This window comes from Protopterus annectens, chromosome 8.part0 (genome assembly GCF_019279795.1).
Source record: "Protopterus annectens isolate FY-2018-M chromosome 8.part0, PAN1.0, whole genome shotgun sequence".
Taxonomy (NCBI): domain Eukaryota; kingdom Metazoa; phylum Chordata; order Ceratodontiformes; family Protopteridae; genus Protopterus; species Protopterus annectens.
Genome location: NC_056741.1, coordinates 225,799,877 through 225,820,116, shown reverse-complemented (window position 1 = coordinate 225,820,116; position 20,240 = coordinate 225,799,877). Strand labels below are relative to the sequence as shown.

Below are 20,240 nucleotides of genomic sequence, written 5' to 3'. Positions count from 1 at the left end.
CAGATTCGCTAAAAAGACTGGCGTTTTAGGCGGAATTAGTTAAGACAGCAAGAAAAGCAGAAAAGTGATACTTAATCACCCCAAAGTCACTCTTTTGTCTCTCTGCTGCTGAAGACTATGCAGAAGACCTGGAATGCACTTGCTGAGCAGAATACAAGCATAAAAACTGTCCAAATGAGGTTTTTTATAGCAGGGAAGTGAAAGAGATAGAAATTAGCCCAAAATGGCCAATAAACTACTAACTTCTGGGCTGAAACCACTCCTCCAGGGACAGATAGGCTGCTCAAAGCTCCCCTCTCTCACAGGTGAACAGAGAAACTTCCTTCTATCCAAGTAAGGTAATGGCAACACAGTAACTTGTAACACAGCCCTGGATTCAGCAATAACCTGAAAACTAGACTATACTAGTTCAGAAAGGCGAGAAACAAGTATATACATTTTTTTCATAAAATAGAGCGGATACAATCAAAATTAGCCCAAAAAGACCAATAAACTACTAACTTCTGGGCTGAAACTACTCCTCCAGGGACAGGTAGCCTGCTCAAAGCTCCCCTCTCTCACAGGTGAACAGAGAAACTTCCTTCTTTCCAAGTAAGGTATGGCAACACAGAAACTTGTAACACAGCCCTGGATTCAGCAATAACATGAAAACTGGACTATACAAGTTCAGAAAGGCAAGAAACAAGTATATATATATATATATATATATATATATATATATATATATATATATATATGTATTTTTTTTTTCCAGAAAATAGAGCAGATACAATCAAAACACCACTTTAACCAATTAACCAGTTAAAAAGCTTAAAACTGAGCCCTGTTCCAGCAGTCTTCAATCAGACAAGTTCTAACTGCACAGTCCTGCCACTAGAGTACAGAGAAACCTTCTCCAAAAAAGACGGCCTGGATCAGTGCACAAGTTATAGAAACAAAGCTAGATCCAGTCGGCCTGAATCTAGTCTATGCTACAGCAAATAAGGCGTACTGATTTCAGAAAGAAACAGTTCGAGAAAGCATGCGCAATAAGCCTTTAACCAGAAATTCCCATAGAGGCAGTATCTAGCCTCTTCTCCCACAAGAGTGCAGACCTCAAACCATCTTAATGTAAAATAACTGGCCTGAAGCCCAAATTCTTAACCCAGAACTAATACACTTTTAGAATAACAGACACTGAGCCTTCAATCAGCAGTTCCCAACTTAGAAAGATGTACGCTACCTCTCCTGCCACAACAGTGCAGACCGCAAACCTTCTTAATGTAAAACAACTGGTTTGAAGCCCAAGTGCTTAAACAAAGGGCCTTAGAATAACAGTTACACTTTAATCAGGCTACTAACAAGCAGTAATAAAGGCAGCAGAATAAATTCAATTGAGTACTTTTAAGAAGAGGTAAAAGCAAAATAAGGTAATAAAGTAGGAAGAAACACAAATACAGTAAGGCAGATAAAGTGCAAATTTTTATTTTTTTTTTGAGATGGAGGAAACAGAGCATATTAAGATACTATATGGGAATGCCCTTCCCAAGTGCTCTCTCTGTACACCGCAGAGGAGATGGGACTGATAGGAGTATCCAAAATCAAAATATGATATTACTGTACTCAGTTGAGTGAGCAAATGAGATGGGTCCAGGAGGAGTGTGCAAAAAGAGATTTACAGCAGGGGCGGGCAATTCCAAAGCCACCAAGATTAACACCACAGCTAGAAACAGGGAGGGGGGTGAGGAACTAACTGCAGAGAGACAGAGGCACAATATTTAGTGAATCAAAGACACACAATATTTACTGACTCAAATCTTAAATAAGTGCAGAAAAATATACTTAAATCAGCTTGTGTCCAGTTGATATATAAAGACAAGTCTCAGTAGCCAGCAACTCCATTTAAAATGATTACTAGAAATGTAACCAACACAGAGGTTAATGCTAGCAGAAACCCCCAAGCTAAGTAACACTAACAAAGGAATTTCAAAGCAGTCTAACAACTTTCAGTGAGCTCAGATAACTGCAGAGAGACAGAGACACAATATTTAGTGAATCAAAGACACACAATATTTACTGACTCAAATCTTAAATAAGTGCAGAAAAATATACTTAAATCAGCTTGTGGCCAGTTGATATATGCAGACAAGTCTCAGTAGCCAGCAACCCCATTTAAAATGATTACTAGAAATGTAACCAACACAGAGGTTAATTCTAGCGGGAAACCCCCAAGCTAAGTAACACTAACAAAGGAATTTCAAAGCAGTCTAATAACTTTCAGTGAGCTCAGATAACTGCAGAGAGACAGAGACACAATATTTAGTGAATTAAAGACACACAAAACTTACTGACTCAAATATTAAATAAGTGCAGAAAAATATACTTAAATCAGCTTGTGTCCAGTTGATATATGCAGACAAGTCTCAGTAGCCAGCAACTCGATTTTATAGACCATGTCTGGAAAGGGTCCATCTGGATTTAAAAACTGTCAGGATTGAGGACACAAATTGCTCCTTTCTGATGCTCACACCTTGTGTGTGTACTGTCTAGGCACAGAACACCTGCAAGTTGACTGTAAAATCTGCCAAGCTTTCAATCTGCATGCTATAGCGCATAAAAAGAACAAACTTATTTTGAAAGGGCTACTACCTTGCTCTTTTTCAGAAGATCTGTCTGGGGCTCAACACCCCTAAACCAAAACTCAAGGAGCCATCTAGTAAACCTTCTGGTCCTTCTGAATCCTCAACCCCCCCCCTCATCAGATCTGACCATGGAACCACCTAGAAAGAAACACAAGAAGATGGAGCCAAAGACTGCTATTACCCAGCTGACATCAGAGACTAAAATGGCTGCCTCTAATCCTAGTCTCTCAGATCTGAAGCCATTACCCAGAGCACATTATTCTTCCTCTAGAGACCGGGTACCATCTCAAATACCTTCCCTTTGCCTGGAATACCAGATCACCATCAGTGATAGCATCCCATTTTTCCAGAAGTCTGACCAAGGCAGATGTGGACAGAATGATTAGGAAGTTTCTTTTGGTGCAGCTACAGATGGGAGTTCTTCTGGCTACTACTCCTTCAGGTCAGGAAACCTTTGTTTGCACTACACCGCCAATCTTGGCTCCTTCTCCAATCTGACCTATCATTTTGGAGACCTTGGATCTGAGTCTTCTGGGACCGTCTAGATTGGATCCAGAGATAACAGTATCTTTGGCTCTGAGGCTTTCTCTAAGTGCACTGGCTCTGATGGTTTTGGAGCTGGACTATTCTCAGAGCTGAAGAGTCCCTGTTAGATCCGAGGTGTTGAGTCGACTCTGAGGTTGTCAGAGCAGGCTTTGTCCCTCAGAGCTTCAACATTGGATAGATCAGCTCTGACCTCTGCCTCAAGTGGATTGCTTTCTGGGCATTAGGAGCCGATGGTTCAGAAGCTTGACTTCTTGGCTATGTTGTTTTTTTTCTTCCCCAGACCATTCTTCCTTTGAGTTAGTGGCAAGAGTGTTCTCTACTCCTGCAGGATGAATGGTTCCTCCCCCCTCGTATCTACTCTCTGGATCCCATATGTCTCTGGACCTTGAGCCCCATCATTCCACTCCACAGGGACAGACATCCCAAAGTCTCCATGCTACACATCAGGGTATTACTATTTCTTCCAATACTTCTCCAAGACATCCCATCAAAGAAGTCCCTAGGAAGAAGAAGAGGTGTAAGAGGAGGCACTTGGACTATTCTCAGGTGTCCATCACTGAAGATACAGATTTCAATGACAAGGAAGGGTCCCCAAGATCTCCACCTGAAGATGTCTCATTTTGAGACATCCTACAAATCCTTAAGCAGAGTGGTGGTTGGTTCATTGATAACCCTTCCAAAGAGGAATTTGTATTTCTGGAGGCCTTTGGGACTGGCCCATCTACTTCCTGGGTGACTCTATCCACTGATGTGTTCATTGATTTGCTTTCTAAGCAGGATTGAAAGAAACCAGATACAGTTGAGACAGTCCCCAAAAGACCAGACCAGATTTTGGCACTACCTGCAGGAAGGGAGTTTTGGAGCAAGGGAGTTCCTGTAGATGCCATGGACATGGCGGTGGTCACTAAGAAAGAACTAATGGAGCAGAGTTCCTCTGTCCATCTCACTAGCAAAGAGTATAGTATGTTGGACAGATTTAGGAAGTGTGTGAATGCTTCAGTGACCTTTGCACTCAGATCACTGAATTATTTGGCACACTTCACAATATTACAGAGGGATCTGATTAAGGAACTTTCAAATTCCCTCTTCTAGACCAGTACACTTGAGGTTTAGTCTTCTGTGGCCTTGCAGTTGCCGAACTTTCAATCGATCACTAACTTGTCCATGATACTTATCTCCCATGCTGCAGAAGGTACCTCAAGGGTGGCGGGTTCAGGTATTTCTATTAGGAGGCATGCCTGGATGCACTTGTGCGACCTTGCAAAGCCCTTCAAGTCCTCTTTCATCAATGTTCTCTTTGATGGAAGCTCGTTGTTTGGCCCTAAAGTTAAGCATACACACTACAGGTGTGAGCAAGATGGAAAGACCCTGTCTGCAGTTGGAGTATGTTTGTTGACTCCTCAAATACCTTTTCCAGGAATCAATGAGGAGGTCAGAAAATGTGATTCAGGAAATCCCAGGGTCCTTTCCAAGATCCCCATGAAGATAGTCCCCCACGGGCAGAGGGGGGAGCTAGAATCGAAGATGCCACCTATGAGGCAGAGGAAGCCCACAGAATCAGGGGTCTAGATTATTTCTCTGGTAGACCCTACCAGAACTCCTGAAAGTAGGCCCAATTGTACACCTGTGGAGGGAATCGGGGATCATTTGTCTCCACACTAAACAGCCTGGCTAGACATTACAAAAGACACATGAGTGCAGAGGATTATTTCCAGAGGTTATACAATTCCCTTTTCCCTACCAGCTCCACCAGTTTGCAAAATTCCCAATGTTCCACCCAGTCAGAGGAAAGTGGCAGCTTTAGATATACAAAAGCTACTAGAAAATAGAGTCATCCAAGAGGTCCCACCAGACCAGATTAGATTCAGAACTTACTCAAGATTTTTAGTTCCAAAGAACACAGGGGACTTTAGGCCAGTTTTTGATGTCAGCAGTCTAAACAAATCAGTTCAGCACACCAAGTTCCAAATGGCTACAGTTCAGTCCATTCTGCCTTTTTTGAGCAAGGATGACTGGATGTGCCTGATAGACCTTCAGGATACGTACTATCACATAAAAATGAACAGACAATCCAGAAGTTATTTATGCTTCCAGCTGGGAGCCAATCATTATTAGAGCAGAGCACTGCCCTTTGGCCTCATCAGAGCCCCTATAGTGTTCACCAAATGCATGGCAGTAGTAGCATCTCACTTATGACTGCAGAGATTCTGAGTGTTCACATACATACTTGGATGACTGGCTGATAACCAGGCATCTACTGATAAGAGCTCGAGACCAGGTACGCCTGACTTGGTCCTTAGTGAGAATTACCATAAATTACAATAAATCTCAGTTACAGCCATCTCAGATATTGAAGTTCATGGGAGAAATTTTCAACACAGTGTCAGTGACAGCTTTGCTTCCTATCTCAAGAGTACAGACTACCAGATTCCAGATCAGAAAGATAATTCACAGTTCCATAATCTCAGCCTGATTAATCTTGCAAACCTTGGGATCAGTGTCTGCAGCTATACTTCTAATTCCCTTAGCAAGGTTTTACATGAGAATTCTTCAATGGATGTTAGCAACACAATGGTCTATTATTTATCAGCACATGTCTGCCAAGATAAGATATGGTGGTGGATTAGATCAGCTCAGATACTGCAAGGCCGTCCATTCATTCTCCCCCAGCAGAAGGCCATAGTGACCATGAACACTTCCCAGATTGGGTGGCGGGGCACTTCCTGGGGAAAATAGTCCAAGCCACTTGGTCCCTGAAGAGGCCGACACACATGTCAATTTCCTGACTGGTGCTTTTAGCATTACAGGCCTTCCAAGACTCTCTCCCTTTTGGGACAATTGTGATTCAGACAGACAATATGTCAGTGGTTTTGTACATCAACAAACAAGGAGGAACCAAGCCTTACCCTTATGTTGAGAAGCTATAAGAGTGTGGCAGTAAGCAATCTTATCCAACCAATTTCTGATAGTAATGGCCATTCCAGGGAAGTCCAATGTGATAGCAGACAAATTGAGTAGGTACATTCTACTACCTCATGAGTGTTCTCTCAACATGAAGGTGGCAGAAATGATTTTTTGCCAGTGGGGCCAGTCTTGCTGCAACCTCTTTGCATCTCCCCTAAAGAACAAGTGCAGCATCTTATTTGCCCTAATCCCCCAGTGAAGGAATCACTGAGAGATGCTCTAATACATGATTGGCTTCCTGATTTCCTCTTTGCATATCAACAAACTCCTTTAATCCCCAAATTTCTGCAGAAAGCTTTCCAGTTGAAGAGCAAAGTCATCCTCATTTTACCTTACTGGTCTCAACAGATTTGGATCTCCTTTCTTTGTCCTCATCTAATCTACCAACTTTGGATTTTGGATCCAATTCCAGACCTCCTATCTCACCCAACAGACATGATTCACCTGGATATTTCACACTTAAAGCTGACAGTGTTGTTTATGTACTTCTGTTACTAGCCAGACAACATATGCTTTATTCTGTGGTCCATCATATACTTCTGTCTTCTCACAAAGCTAACACAAGAAAACTTTACAGACGTAAATGGAAATATTGTGTTTTTTGGGCACATCAGAAACATATTGACCCCTTTTCATCTCCTGTACATAGTGTTCTTGGATTTTTGGCCACAATTTTCAACAAAGGAGCTAACTCCTCAACTGTTAGAGTTCAACTAACTGCCATCTCTAATATTCATGTAGGAATTACAAATTCCACCCTGGCTTCAACATAACTTTGTAAGGTCTTCATGAAAAGTACTCTTCTTCTGAGACCTCCTTATCATGATTCAGCTCCTCCATGAGCCTTAAATTTAGTTCTACAGACCTTAATTCATTCCCCTTTTGAACCAGCAGCAAAATGTGATCTAAAGATTCTGACTTGGAAGACTATATCTTTGGTAGCCATCACCTCTTCTTGAAGGATGTCAGAACTCCAAGCATTATCTTCTAAACCTCCTTACTTGATTTTTCATAGGGATAGGGCTCATTACAAACCAATACTTCTTTCCTTGCTAAGGTGGTGGCAGAATCCAACATCGACCTATCCATTAATCTGCCAGTTTTCTTTCCAAATTTTACAAACAAAGGTGAATATATGTTGCACTTATTGGATGTTCACAGACAATGTTTTTACTTACATAGAACAAAGGACATCAGGAAAATAGATCAATTATTTGTTATTATTTCTCTCATTTGTGGATTCTAAATTAGGGAAGCCAGTTACAAAGGTAACAATGGCAAGATGGCTTATGAATTGTATATCATTTGTCTACAACAAGCTGGGTCTGTCCTTACCAAAACCTTTAAGAGCTCATTCAACCAGGTCTATCTCAACATCTTTAATATTTTTATCTAGGGTTTCCATGGATGACATATGTGTGGCAGCAACTTGGGCTAATCCTCATATCTTTATTTCTCATTACAAGTTGGATCTGGTCACTAGGGGAAGACCAGCCTTTGACTCAGCTGTGCTCAAGAATATCCTTCCTTAGAGTCAACCTGGTTTATTAGGTAGTTGGCGACTTTGTCCCAACTATTGAGGAATGAATGAGAAATTGACAACATCAGATAAAGAAGTTATGTACTCACCATAATGTTCCATCTGTGTTATCCATTTTCATTGTTTCAACTCCCCTCCCACCAACTCCCTGCCTTTTGCAACTAATGGCTTCTGGATGACAGAGAGCTTATAAGAACACTACTGTTCCTTACTTTGAGCTCCAGATATTGTTTTTATCTAACAGGGTATTATTATTATTATTAATAATAATAATAATAATAATAATAATTATTATTATTATTATAATTATAATAATATTTGTTGGATTATGTAAACCAGCAAAGAAGATCTGAGATATGTTAGGGGATAGTGCATTATAAGTAAGGGAGGAGTTCAAGAGTTTTCTAATAGCCACGAGCTAAAATGATGGCTGAGTCAGATCCGAGGGTTGGATCCAAACCCAACTGTTGCGAAAGAATGAAAATGGACAACACAAATGGAACATTTTGGTGAGTACATGACTTCTTTTTATCACTTAGCAGTTCAATAATTTTAGTCTTACAGTCAACAGTATTAATTATGACAAATGCATTGCCTTTGTCAGCGTTAGTAATAAGTAAGTACTAGTTATTCTTGAAAATGTTTAAAGTGGTCTTTTCATCCACATCACGATTATATTTATTCTTAGGTCTTTCATGTGAAACATTGTGTATGTCTCTCTCAGTGCCTTTAAGAAAAGCCTCCAATTCAGACTTCAAAAGTGGATTAGACAAACTTGTTTTTTTTTTTTTTTTTTTTTAACCTAAGAGATTAACTTGCTACTTTAAATCACTGAATAAAAACTGAAGATTCAGCTTTCTAACAAAATCTCTCAGACTATTTAAATTCTCTAAGATATCAGCTAAAGTAGCAGGAATGAATGACCAGCCATGGTTCAAGGTTTTAATTTCAGAGTTATTTAAAATATAATCTGAAAGGTTTATTATTTTATAACCTTAGAAGATTCACCTACTGTTTGGAAAAATTATTTCTGTTGTTTTTCCAGTACTTCTGTTTCTAAAATTCTACATGTCTTAGCAAATCTGCTGTTCAAACCAGTTCTGGTATCCTGATAAACATTCATGGGCTGAACATTTCTGTGATAAACTCCAAAGAAATACTATTGTTATGATTCTTGTTAACTAAGCTTTCAGACCTCTCAGCTGTAGCAATCTCCTCTGCTGAAACTGGATTACCAACAGCAACTGAATCTATTTCCTTAGGAGTATTTAAAGCTGCAGTCACTCTAGAATTCATTTCATATGCATTATTGAATGCATATATTCTGTTTTGTTCATCTTTCTAATTACATTCATACTTTTTTAACTTTTTCTTTTTCTGTGCTTCATTTACCTGTGAAAGATCCTTTTGAATAAATTTCCTTTTAGCAGAAAAAAATTAATTTCCAAAGTAACATTCTTATGGGAAACGTAACACTCATTTACATGTTCATGCAAAATCTGCACATATTACAAACCATTTTTTTACTTAGTTATTTTCATTTCTTTAATAAAGATTCAGGAAAATCATTACCTGCACAAAAAGAATTTGTAATCCTCTCAGCATTCTTTTAGTACTTAAAAACATTTTGAAAAGCAAAATGTCTCACTGAAGGTATTTGCGCTTCGACAGATCTTTATCTAAATCACAGAAGCTCCTAGTAATATTCATTGACAACCCCCCCCCCCCAATATAGAAACTTCAATAAAAGGATTAGAAGGAATCGACAGACAATTCTGAAGGCAGTCATACTACAAAACACTCAACTAATTTGATGATATATTATTTGTTGAAGCCACAGCCTTTCTTACAAGTCCCTCCTCATTGTCTAAAAGGGGCTCTTCTGGTATGTCATGCAGCATAAATCCACATGGAAGGACCAAAAAACTTTAAATTCCTTTAGAGGAGTTTAAACTGGTTGGATTAGCCATTTGAAATAAATATATCAATAAAAGCTTTCCAAAAATAGCAGTCCAATGGTAAATGTCCAAAATGTATAAATAAATAAAAATGCTAACCACTAAAAACTAATGAAATAATAAATTTAGTACTGATACATTTATCTCTTACACAGACTTCCTCAAACTAAAGTGGCAGATTTTTGCTAGTTTGCCACATGCAAAGCCTTTATTAGGCTACACTCTATGATTGCATAAAGCTTCTTCTTCATAAGACAGAAATGAGAACCTTCTATAGGATAACAAGATTGATGTGTATGGACAGTCATACACAAAAATGGCTGTACTCCCATATATAGAATTGAATTTTTCATGCATTCTGGCTCAGTTTTCATTGGCTGGCACAAGGTGTTCAAGTCACAGACAGTGCCATCTCCCAGTAGCCTGCAGACATAGCTTCTGACTCTGTATTGTGGAGCATGCTTCTGTTGGCATCCTGAAGTTAGTGTGGTTCTATGATTTATTTTATTTATTTATTTTGCATTTGTTAACCGGGATGGTCCAACTGGATTAATGTCCATTTTCAGTGGAGGCCTGGGGAGAAAGGCTCCAAGGTACATGTACACAATACAAATGTCAGAACAATTGATGTATGCCATTTACACCCAGGTTACATTTACTCATAGGTTACAGAACAAAGCAATACAATACCACATAACGCCTGAGGCTTACATATCAATGCAATTATGTATAAACAGGTAGAAACAGCATATTACCTTCAGGATTAAGAATACATCGAGTAGTTTTAGTTATGGTTTTGACCATTGTGATATTGAGAGGGGTGGCTGAAGAGAGGACACTTATAGAGGAGGGGCATGTGAGATGGACAGGGCTCTAGTTAGGGTTGGCACAGGGATATATCTAGCGTGATTTAAAGTAATATTTAATCTTGTTTCTGAATATGGTTAGTGAAGGTTCTAGGGTCAGGTCAGGTGGTAGTGAGTTCCATATCTTTCCAACAGAGTTAGCAAAGAGAGAGTCACCAGCAGCATGGCTGGATTTTACTGTTTGAACTAGGAGTTTGGTGGAGGAGTGGAGTGGTCGATTGTTGCTGTAGGGACAGATCATGTTTTTTAGAGCAGGGGTATTTTCTGACCGGTGGAGGATTTTATGGGCAACTATGAGCTGGTTGAGTTGTAGAAGGTGAGGTAGTTCAAGCCAGCCTAGGAGATTCAGGTTGTGGCAATGGTGGGTTCGGTAGGGTTGCCAGTAGCAAATCTGGCGATATGGTTGTAACAAAATGAAAATTTACTGAGATCAGTTTTGCTCAGGTAAGAGAAAAGAGGAGAGGCATAGAAAAGGGTAGATAGTAGATGGGAGTAGGTGATTGCAATTCTTGCAGGTGGGATGAGGAATGATTTGATCCTATAGAGAGAGACAAGGTTTTATTGATGGTTTTTATAGTTTGATTGATGTGCATGTCGAACCTGAGATTGTTATCAATTGTGACACCCAAAAGTTTATTTTGAATTTCTGGGGAGATAATGGTTCCATTACTAGCTGTTATGCTGAAGAGTGGTGGGGTGGACCTACACGTAGGGGAGAAGAGGAGTAACTTAGTTTTGTTGGGATTTAGGATTAGAGGATGGTTTAGTAGCCATTTTTCAACCAAGTTAAAGGTGTTTTGGGTTATTGTGGTAAGATTTGTTGGGTTGGTGGCAGAATAAATCATCAAGGCATAGTCGTCTGCATATTGAATGCAGGCAGGCTCCAGTATGCTTGCGCTAAGATCATTTATAAAGATGAAGAGGAGAAGGGGACCAAGTATTGAGCCCTGGGGGACTCCTAGCCTGATGGGGAGGCATGAGGATAGTTTACTCTGCCACAGGACAGCCTGCTGACTGCCTTATAGGTAGGAATCAAACCACTGGAGTGCCTAATTGTCTAATGTGAAGATTTTCAGGGTGTTCATTAGAATTTTGTGATCGACCATGTCAAAAGCCTTGGAGAGGTCTAGGAAGAGTGCAGAAGTAAGTTTGTTATTGTTATGGTTGTGGTTTGTAATGTTAGTAAAAGAGAAGAGGGCTAATGTAGTGCTGTGATTTGGCCTAAAGCCATGTTGAGAGTTGGACAGTAGTTTTTTCTGTGTGAGATATTTCATGAGTTGAATATGAACACACTTCTCCATAATTTTAGCTAGTGGTGACAAAATAGCTATAGGCCTGTAACTAGACAGTTTGGTGGAACTGCCCCCCTTATGAAGAGGTAGACGTGTGAGATTTTCCATATGGCAGGTATGGAGGTTTCTGATATGGATCAGCTGATTAGAATTGAGATGGGATATGCAATTGCATCTGCAGCCTTTTGTAGGTAGTCAGCTGGGAGGAGGTCAGCAGCCAGAGTTGTGGGTCTTAGTTTCCTAAGTAGGGCCTTAATGAGTTGAGTGGACACTGGTTGAAAGCTAAAGGATGTATTGGTATATGTATTGGCAGTATGTGATTTGCATCTAAATTTTCTAAAAATGGATAATTTACAAGATAAATCAAATGGAAAATACCTAGCTTCTATAAGATGTCCTGACACCCCAGTGCAGATAAAAACTGAGCTTTGTTTTCCTTACAGCGTTATTTTAATCTAAATATTTTATTTTATTATGAATATAAACAGTAAGTTATAACTTTCAAGGAAGACACTCGTATCTATACAGGGGCCATGAGAATTGGTCAACTGTTGTTTCACGACTGACAGAAGCACGATGAAGATTCTGCTGAAAGCTGCTTTCAGCAAACAGCCAATTTTGCCCTTTTCTCAACGTTGTGTAACCTTGGAGTTGCTATGTATTTAAGTTAGATGGTGGGGGTCTCCCCTCCCACAGGGGGACTGCCTGCCCTGCAAAAAAATCTTTTGTTAATTTTTTCTGAAAGTAGCTTTCAGTGAATATTTATTTTCCTGTTGTCCATTTAGGAAATATCATTCAACAAATTATCATTAATCCCCTAAAGAATGCCTAACCATCAGCCAGTGGCTTAATTGCTCCATCAGCCAGTGGCTTAATTGCTCCATCAGCCAGTGGCTTAATTGCTGTCAGCACTTTTGAGTCAGTTGCCTGTACTATCAAGTTATGATATTCATCAGCATTTCCATTACCACTTCTGTAGTCTGTATTTTGGGCACAGAAGGCTATTTGCTGAGCTAAATCATCACGATCATGTGGATATCTGAAATTAATGATTTATGCTATGAGCAGCCAGATTATGACAGATGGGACTGTGCCTTAAACTTGCCATACTGTCTCACAATCTGTTTTGTACCCTCCGGCAATGAGTTGCATCTGCTTACACATGTTACCAACATTGTATATATGCATCTGTCACTTTGTTACACCTGCTTACACCTGTTACCAACATTGTATATGTACATCAGTCACTGAGTTGAAACTACTTACATCTGTTATCAGCATTGTTTATATACATCTGTCACTGAGTTATTCCTGCTTAGACCTGATATCAGCAATGTGTGTCACTGAGCTGTACCTAGTTGCACGTGTTACCAGCATTGTATTGTACATGGACATCTTTCATTAAGTCACACCTACTTAAACCTGTTATCAACAATGGATATGTCCATGTCTCACTGAGTTAAACCTAGGTACACCTGACACCACCACTGTTTAGGTACATCTTTGACTGATACCTTTATCAGCACTGTGTACACACACACACACACACACACACACATATATATATATATATATATATATATATATATATATATATATATATATATATATATATATATATGGGTCTACGTTGTTTTATCAAAAATACGGTTCATTGAACCGTACTTCCGATAACTCATTTCTGCGAAAGTGCATTATATCAAAAATGCACTTTTGCGGAAAAATAAAAATAAAAAGTAAATAAAAAAAAAACAGACTAAACACTATTATGCAGGGGGGCAAGCCCCCCTACATCCCCCACACCCCCCTACTTTAATATTCTCATTCAGAAATCACACTACAGTGGGGAAAAGATAATATTCCCTCATCTCCACTGTAGTATGATCTTGGCAATAGTTGGCTTAGTTGTATATCAACACTACACGTTGATGTACATCTAACGTTACATGCAAACAGCAAGTTTTTCTTTTTTTTTTTTCTTTTTCTTTAGCGAAAGTGCATTTTCGATAAAATGCACTTTCACTAAAGTGGGTCCGCGAAAGTATATATATATATATATATATATATATATATATATATATATATATATATATATATGTGTGTGTGTGTGTGTGTGTGTGCGTGCGCGTTGGACCTACGTACCGCTGTTACCAGCACTGGATATGTACATGTGTACTGCCAAAGGGCTGTGAATATAATTACTATTCTATTTACCAAGAAGTATGACTGTTTGATGGATGATTTGATGATGCTTTTCAGAGCTGTGTGGATACACAGGTACCTTCCAAAGGCCAACTGAGGATATCATGGGGATCTCACAGGCGTCAGCATCCAGAGTACTCCACCAGTTCCTGGATGCCATCTCAGCACATGCCGTATTAGAGACAATACTTCATTGTCAATGATTGAAGCAGCTGAGAGTTCTTTTCCAGCATGTAGTAGCTCATCACTTAGTATAAAAATTGTGAAGGAACAACAAACAGTTTTGAGAGAACAGCAGACAAAAGTCCCTTCATTGCAGACTGCTCCCTACAAAAGATTTGACTGTAAAGTTATGTATTGTGTATATTTTGTTGATTACATTTCAGACTCTAATAACTATCCCTCTACAGCTGTTTTAAACTGCTACACAAGCTACTCTCACTATATAAAGAAGAACTTGTAACTTTTTTGCATTGAAGTAACATTATTGATGAGTGAAACTGATGCTATACAATAGCTATGCAGAGCTCAAACTTTTCTTCTCCCACTTCACTGCAAAGGAGTTTCTATGTGGTTGGAACAACATATTTAAAGAATCACTGTGAAATACGTTTTTATGTTATCATAATTTTCTTCGGCATAGTAATGTCCTGCAGCACTTAGAAAGTAGCTAATGGAGCTTCATTCATGACATACCTATATTATTCAGGCAGCCATTCATTTTTCCACACTGTATTGTATTTTGCGCAGTATGACATTTTATTGTTTCTCCTTTTTCCCAGGTTTGTTTCCCTTACATTGCTTCCTTTGGGAATCATTGTAGATTGTTGTCACTCTTCTTTAATGACTTCCTTTAATTAGTGTACTTTGGCATATAATAAACATAATTCTGGAGCAATTGTTTTAATTTATGTTGTACTAGTAATGAAGTAATTACAAGTAATGACATCTTAATCTGCTTTCTCTACTAAATAAAACTGTTGTCACTGTAGAAACTTCCCTGTGTCTGTCAGTAGTATAATGTGTCCTGCCTTTCTTGTCTAAGCTGCCCACTTAGCTACAACATATGACTCTAACTAAGGGAACGGCTTTAGCAGTTTATATGATGTTTAATCCTGAAAAGATTTATTATATGGCTCTAGTGTGAATGAAAGAAGTCATGTATGCAACCGTTATTCTGTGAGTATTTTTTATTTCTGGCATAAAAGTGGAAGCATATAAGACAAATTACTAAACAAAGTAAAACATGAAATAATATAACTAGTATCTTGTGCATTAAGGGAGCTGAATACCATAAAAAATGCCACATACATGGAAAATCAGCTGTGTCACATATTACCTCTTTCCCACAAAACCTCCCTTGCCATTTCATATAATATTTGCTTTTTAATATTTATTAAATACTAGACAGTCTTTGTCTTGTTGATATCCTGCATAAGGCATAGGAATAATTTTAAATTTAAATTTTAAATTATAAAACAGTTAAGATTTTTCTTGTTCTAGCTTCATTATTGCAGCATTTTCTCTTAGAATATATACATTTCTGTTCTACTGCACTTACATCATGTATAATGAACAACATTCAATTGATTGCACTCATGCCCTATATACACACCTTATATAAGACTATTGTAAATATTGTTTTGTTATGTACATATGATGTTTTATCTGAAGGTAAAATTTTTAACTGTGGAGTTTTCTCTCCAGACCTCTGTTTATGAAGGATTAGACTTTCCTGGTAAACAAATGTTAAATAAATAATATAAATACTAAAAAAATAATGGAAAGTTGTGCTAAATATATAGTTGTGCTATAAAATCACATTTAAAAATATACTTAAATTCAAAAGAGGATTTTGGATGTGTTAAAGTAATAAGACTAATTTGGCTAAGTGTATCTTACCTGTCTCTTTGCCTATGTAAAAACTGCAGTTTCAATTTGGAGTCTATGTATTATCAGCTGCTATAATCACCATGATACATACATAATTTAATGCTGGATTGTCACATTAGGTATTACTGTCAATAATGTTCTACAGGTATCAGACAATCATGTAGATTTAAGAAAAGGTGTCTCTCACACCACTGCAGAATTTGAAAGGCAGGATATCACAGCTGAGCATGAAGAAATTGTCCTTTGTTCTATTATTGTGGCACACTTGCATATGGCATAAACATTTATTTTAACAAACTGAAATAACATTTTGTGACATGTTTTTTACTCTTTGCTTAACCACAATACATTCTATAATCATCTTACTGGTAAAATTCCTTACCGCTTCTAATGGTGTTACAGATCACTGTCTCTTCGTCCTTCCGAACCTTGCCTCCTAAAGGCAACCCATGCTTCATCCAGAGAGATAGGGTGAAGTGGTCACTCAGCCCTTCTTTTAGGCTACTAGATGGGACAGCTGCTGCCTGTGTGCCATTAAACCAGTAGATCAAGCTGTTGTCCTGGCTGTAGTGAGTGGAGAGCCCAGATGTCCAATTTGCTGCTGCACTGGGAGAAGGGAGAAGGTCAACTTCACCGGTGGCAGCACCTGTCATAACAGCAAAAAATAAAACAAGGACATATTTCAGTCTAATATCAAAGCACAAAAAATGCCAATCACTAAATTAACTGACATTGTGTATGCTTATAGTGCAGTGATTGCTCAGTCACTCAATCCTCTTCACTGGACAGCACTGCTTTCTATGACAGACTCAGTACCTAGGATAGTTAACTACTGATTTCCACATGCGGTGGCTGGAATGAATGCATCGTACAGCACAAAACATGGTCAGATTATGCACAGAACTAGCTAAATGATTCAGTTTCAGACCATACCACGTAACTTCTTTATTCCAGAATTCTGAAAAAAGACAGAAATAATGGTAGGACAAAAAGCTAAAACTGGAAACAAATTTTCATCATTTCTTGAATTGACTTAAAAGGTTAATATAATAATTTGGTTAGAATTAACATACATTTATTGAACAATAAGATGTGTGTCATTACTGACTGACTGTTATTCTCGGTGATTTACCAGAAAAATCAAAAATTATATAAGGAACATTCTACAAAAAATATATAAGGGACATTCTACAAACTTAGGGAAAGTAGAGATGGAGGTTCCAGAGTTAATGATGGCTATCCTTCTAGCTTTCTAAAAGTTTTGAATCAAATTTTATTCTGTCTCTGTCCTACCCAATGTCTATCCTGTTTATCTACTTATCTGTATATCTATCTGTCTATCTTTCTATCTATCTTTCTATCTATCTATCTATCTATCTATCTATCTATCTATCTATCTATCTATCTATCTCTGTCTATCTATTCTAGCGCTAGCTAGCTAGCTATCAATGCAATTTCCATATCAATAAATCAAAGTTCAGTCTACTGAATGCAACAATTCCAAAACTCAAAAGACAGAATTTCAAATCAGCATACCAAGTATTTGGAAATACCAACAATTCAGAGTGTGACTGTGTGTGTGTATGTGTATGTGTGTGTGTCTGTTTGTGTATCTTTTTCAGTGTTAACAAAATCAAAAAACACATGTCCAGCTAAGAGAACCCAGAAATAAACTCAAACATTTAAAGCACAAAACTCAGGAACAGCCGCCAATGATGTATAATGTTTAATATGTACAAATCAAAGCTTTCAAGCATAAAACCATTTCCTGAGTGCATTAATAAAAAACATCAAGTTTAAACACATACACACACACACACACACACACACACACACACACACACACATATATATATATATATATATAGGTTCACTTTATAACATCGAAATACTGAAATGTCGAATTTCAGTATCTTGAAGCTATAAAGTCGAATGTTACAAATAGCGAACGTTCATAATCGCAAATTTGAATATATCTCGAAAATATGTCGAATTCGCGGTTATGAAGTTACGCTACGTAATGTCCGGGTTTGTTTTTTGGTGGTGCGCGGTGCCGTGTGTGGCTGTAGGTGTTATGTCAGGTAAGTGAGTGTTTTGTAAGGGTTTTGAGTGGGAGTTAGAGTTTGTGTGAGGGATTGGATAATGTGCATGTGTGAGTTAGCTTTTGTGTTGTGTTTGTTTGATCTAGGAGTTATTATATATAAGTAGGGGGGGGTGCAGGTGGGCTTGCCCCCCTGCTTATGTGTGTGTGAGTTGTGTATGTGTGTTGTTTTTTTGTTTATGTTGTGATGTGGGTGTTGTGTTGTATGTTAAGTGTAGTGTGTGCGGTGTTTTCGGTTATGTGGTTTCGCGGTTTTTGTTTGTTGGTGTTTTGTGGATTCGGTTTTATAGTCTCAAGATACTGAAATTCGATATTTCAGCATTTCGAGGTTATAAAGTGAATCTATATATATATATATTTATATATATATATATATATATATATATATATATATGCATATATATATTTTTTTTTAACAAGCCAGATAAAATGAATGTGGTGGAGATTTGATCACCAACAAAAACTGTAGAGCCAGCAAACAGTGACAAGCATAAAATATAAAATGATTTATTAGGAAGACATAAAGCTAAGAATAAAGCAAACTGGTTTCGGCTGTCAAGCCTTCTTTGGTGCATTAAATTAAATAAGCATACAGGCAAATATATATAGTATAGCACCACCTGAAGTAAGTTCGCTTAAATTGCATCCTTCATTAAAGATATTCATTCAAGCCTGGGGGAAACAGGGCACCCAATTTAATAATCCATTTTTTCTCCATATTGTTTAATAACTGATGCTATCCTGATTTGTTATTACTGTTTTGCTGTATTCTATCAATCACTGTACATCTAAATGTGGCTTTGGGGTGTTTTTGTGTATGTTTATAAAGCGCACTTGTTAATTTACCAGTTCTAATATCACTGAAGTGTTCTGATATTCTGAATTTGACACACCTGGATGTTTGTCCCACATAGAAGGCTTAACAGTTGCTGGAGGCCATGTAAATCACCCATTCAGACTGGCAATTGGCAAAAAAAAATATAGAGAATACTTGTCCAATATTTTTACTAGTAAATTCTTTCGTCTTGGACATATTCTTACAATGGGTACAGTGTCCGCATGGGAAGCATCCCTGCAAGGGCCCACCTTCCAAAGTTATTTGTTTAGGGCTGTTGTCAGATCTATTCACTAGTTTATAATGATTCAAAAATGAACCAATGTCCTTCCCTCTTCTAAAGGAAAAGTGACATGTATCCTCTAACAATGTGCTAAGCTTGGTGTCAGCCAATAGGATATTCCAATGTCTACGGACACTGTTAATGAGGACATCCGTGTTTCTCCCATAGGTGATCACCAATCTAATTTGAGAATTATTGCTTTGTTTTTTGTCCCTATATTAGAGTAGGGTATCCCTATCTTGATTTGCAGCACAATGTCTGCCTTGAGCGATGTCCCCTTTCTTGTACCCTCGATCGCTGAACCTATTAACCAAATCAGACTCATAAGTATGATAGGTCTCAGCATCAGAACAAATCCTCTTCAGACATAAGAATTGTGACTTAGGAATATTTCTGCATATATTGGGAGGATGAAAGCTGGAGGCATGGAGCAAGGAGTTGTACTCTGGGTATTTCCAATAGACCTCAGTTGTCAATGTATGGTCTGCATTCCTAGTTACTAATATGTCCAAAAAAGTGATTTTAGCAATGTCAAATGTAATCTTAGAAAACTGAATGCCCCATTTGTTCTCATTCAAATATGTGACAAACTCCTTGAGGTATATAATGTCAGACCTCCATGCCAACTAGCAATCATCCAGATATCTCCTCCATATGTTGATCTCATCCATGTATATATTATGGGCTGTATCATAAATGATCTGTTCCTCAATGTAAGCCATGAAGAGATCGGCATAGATCGGAGCAAACAAAGCCCCCATTGCAGTGCCTTTGGTCTGTAAATAACAATTGTTCCCATAGTATATAATATTTTTGGTTAATACATGCTCAGCCAAACAGAGCAAATGTGTATTGAAATCAGGTGGATAAAATATGGACTTGTTTAACCAATATTCTAAGGCATCTAAACCTGCCCAATGGGGTATGTTGGTATATCATGCAGAAACATCCAAAGTACACATATACCATCCTGTTTCTAACTGCATGTCTGATATAATCTGAAGAAACTCTGTAGTATCCTGTATTCTAGCTCTAACACATTTAAGCAAAGGTTTGAGATGTAATGTCAGGAGCTGGGATAGTGGTTCTGTGATTGAGCCTCTGCCTGAGACAATGGGTCGGCCAGGTAGGTTTTGTAG

General features: G+C 38.1%; 1 protein-coding gene across 3 annotated transcripts in view; it reads right to left on the bottom strand.

Moving 5' to 3' along the window:
- CLSTN3 (calsyntenin 3) overlaps positions 1-20,240 on the bottom strand; it is a 1,069,180-nt gene that overhangs the window by 459,725 nt on the left and 589,215 nt on the right. For all 3 annotated transcript variants that reach the window (XM_044079705.1, XM_044079706.1, XM_044079707.1), the window contains exon 7: positions 16,265-16,528. In XM_044079705.1, coding sequence (XP_043935640.1) covers positions 16,265-16,528 — 264 coding nt within the window. The remainder of the gene's footprint in view (positions 1-16,264; positions 16,529-20,240) is intronic.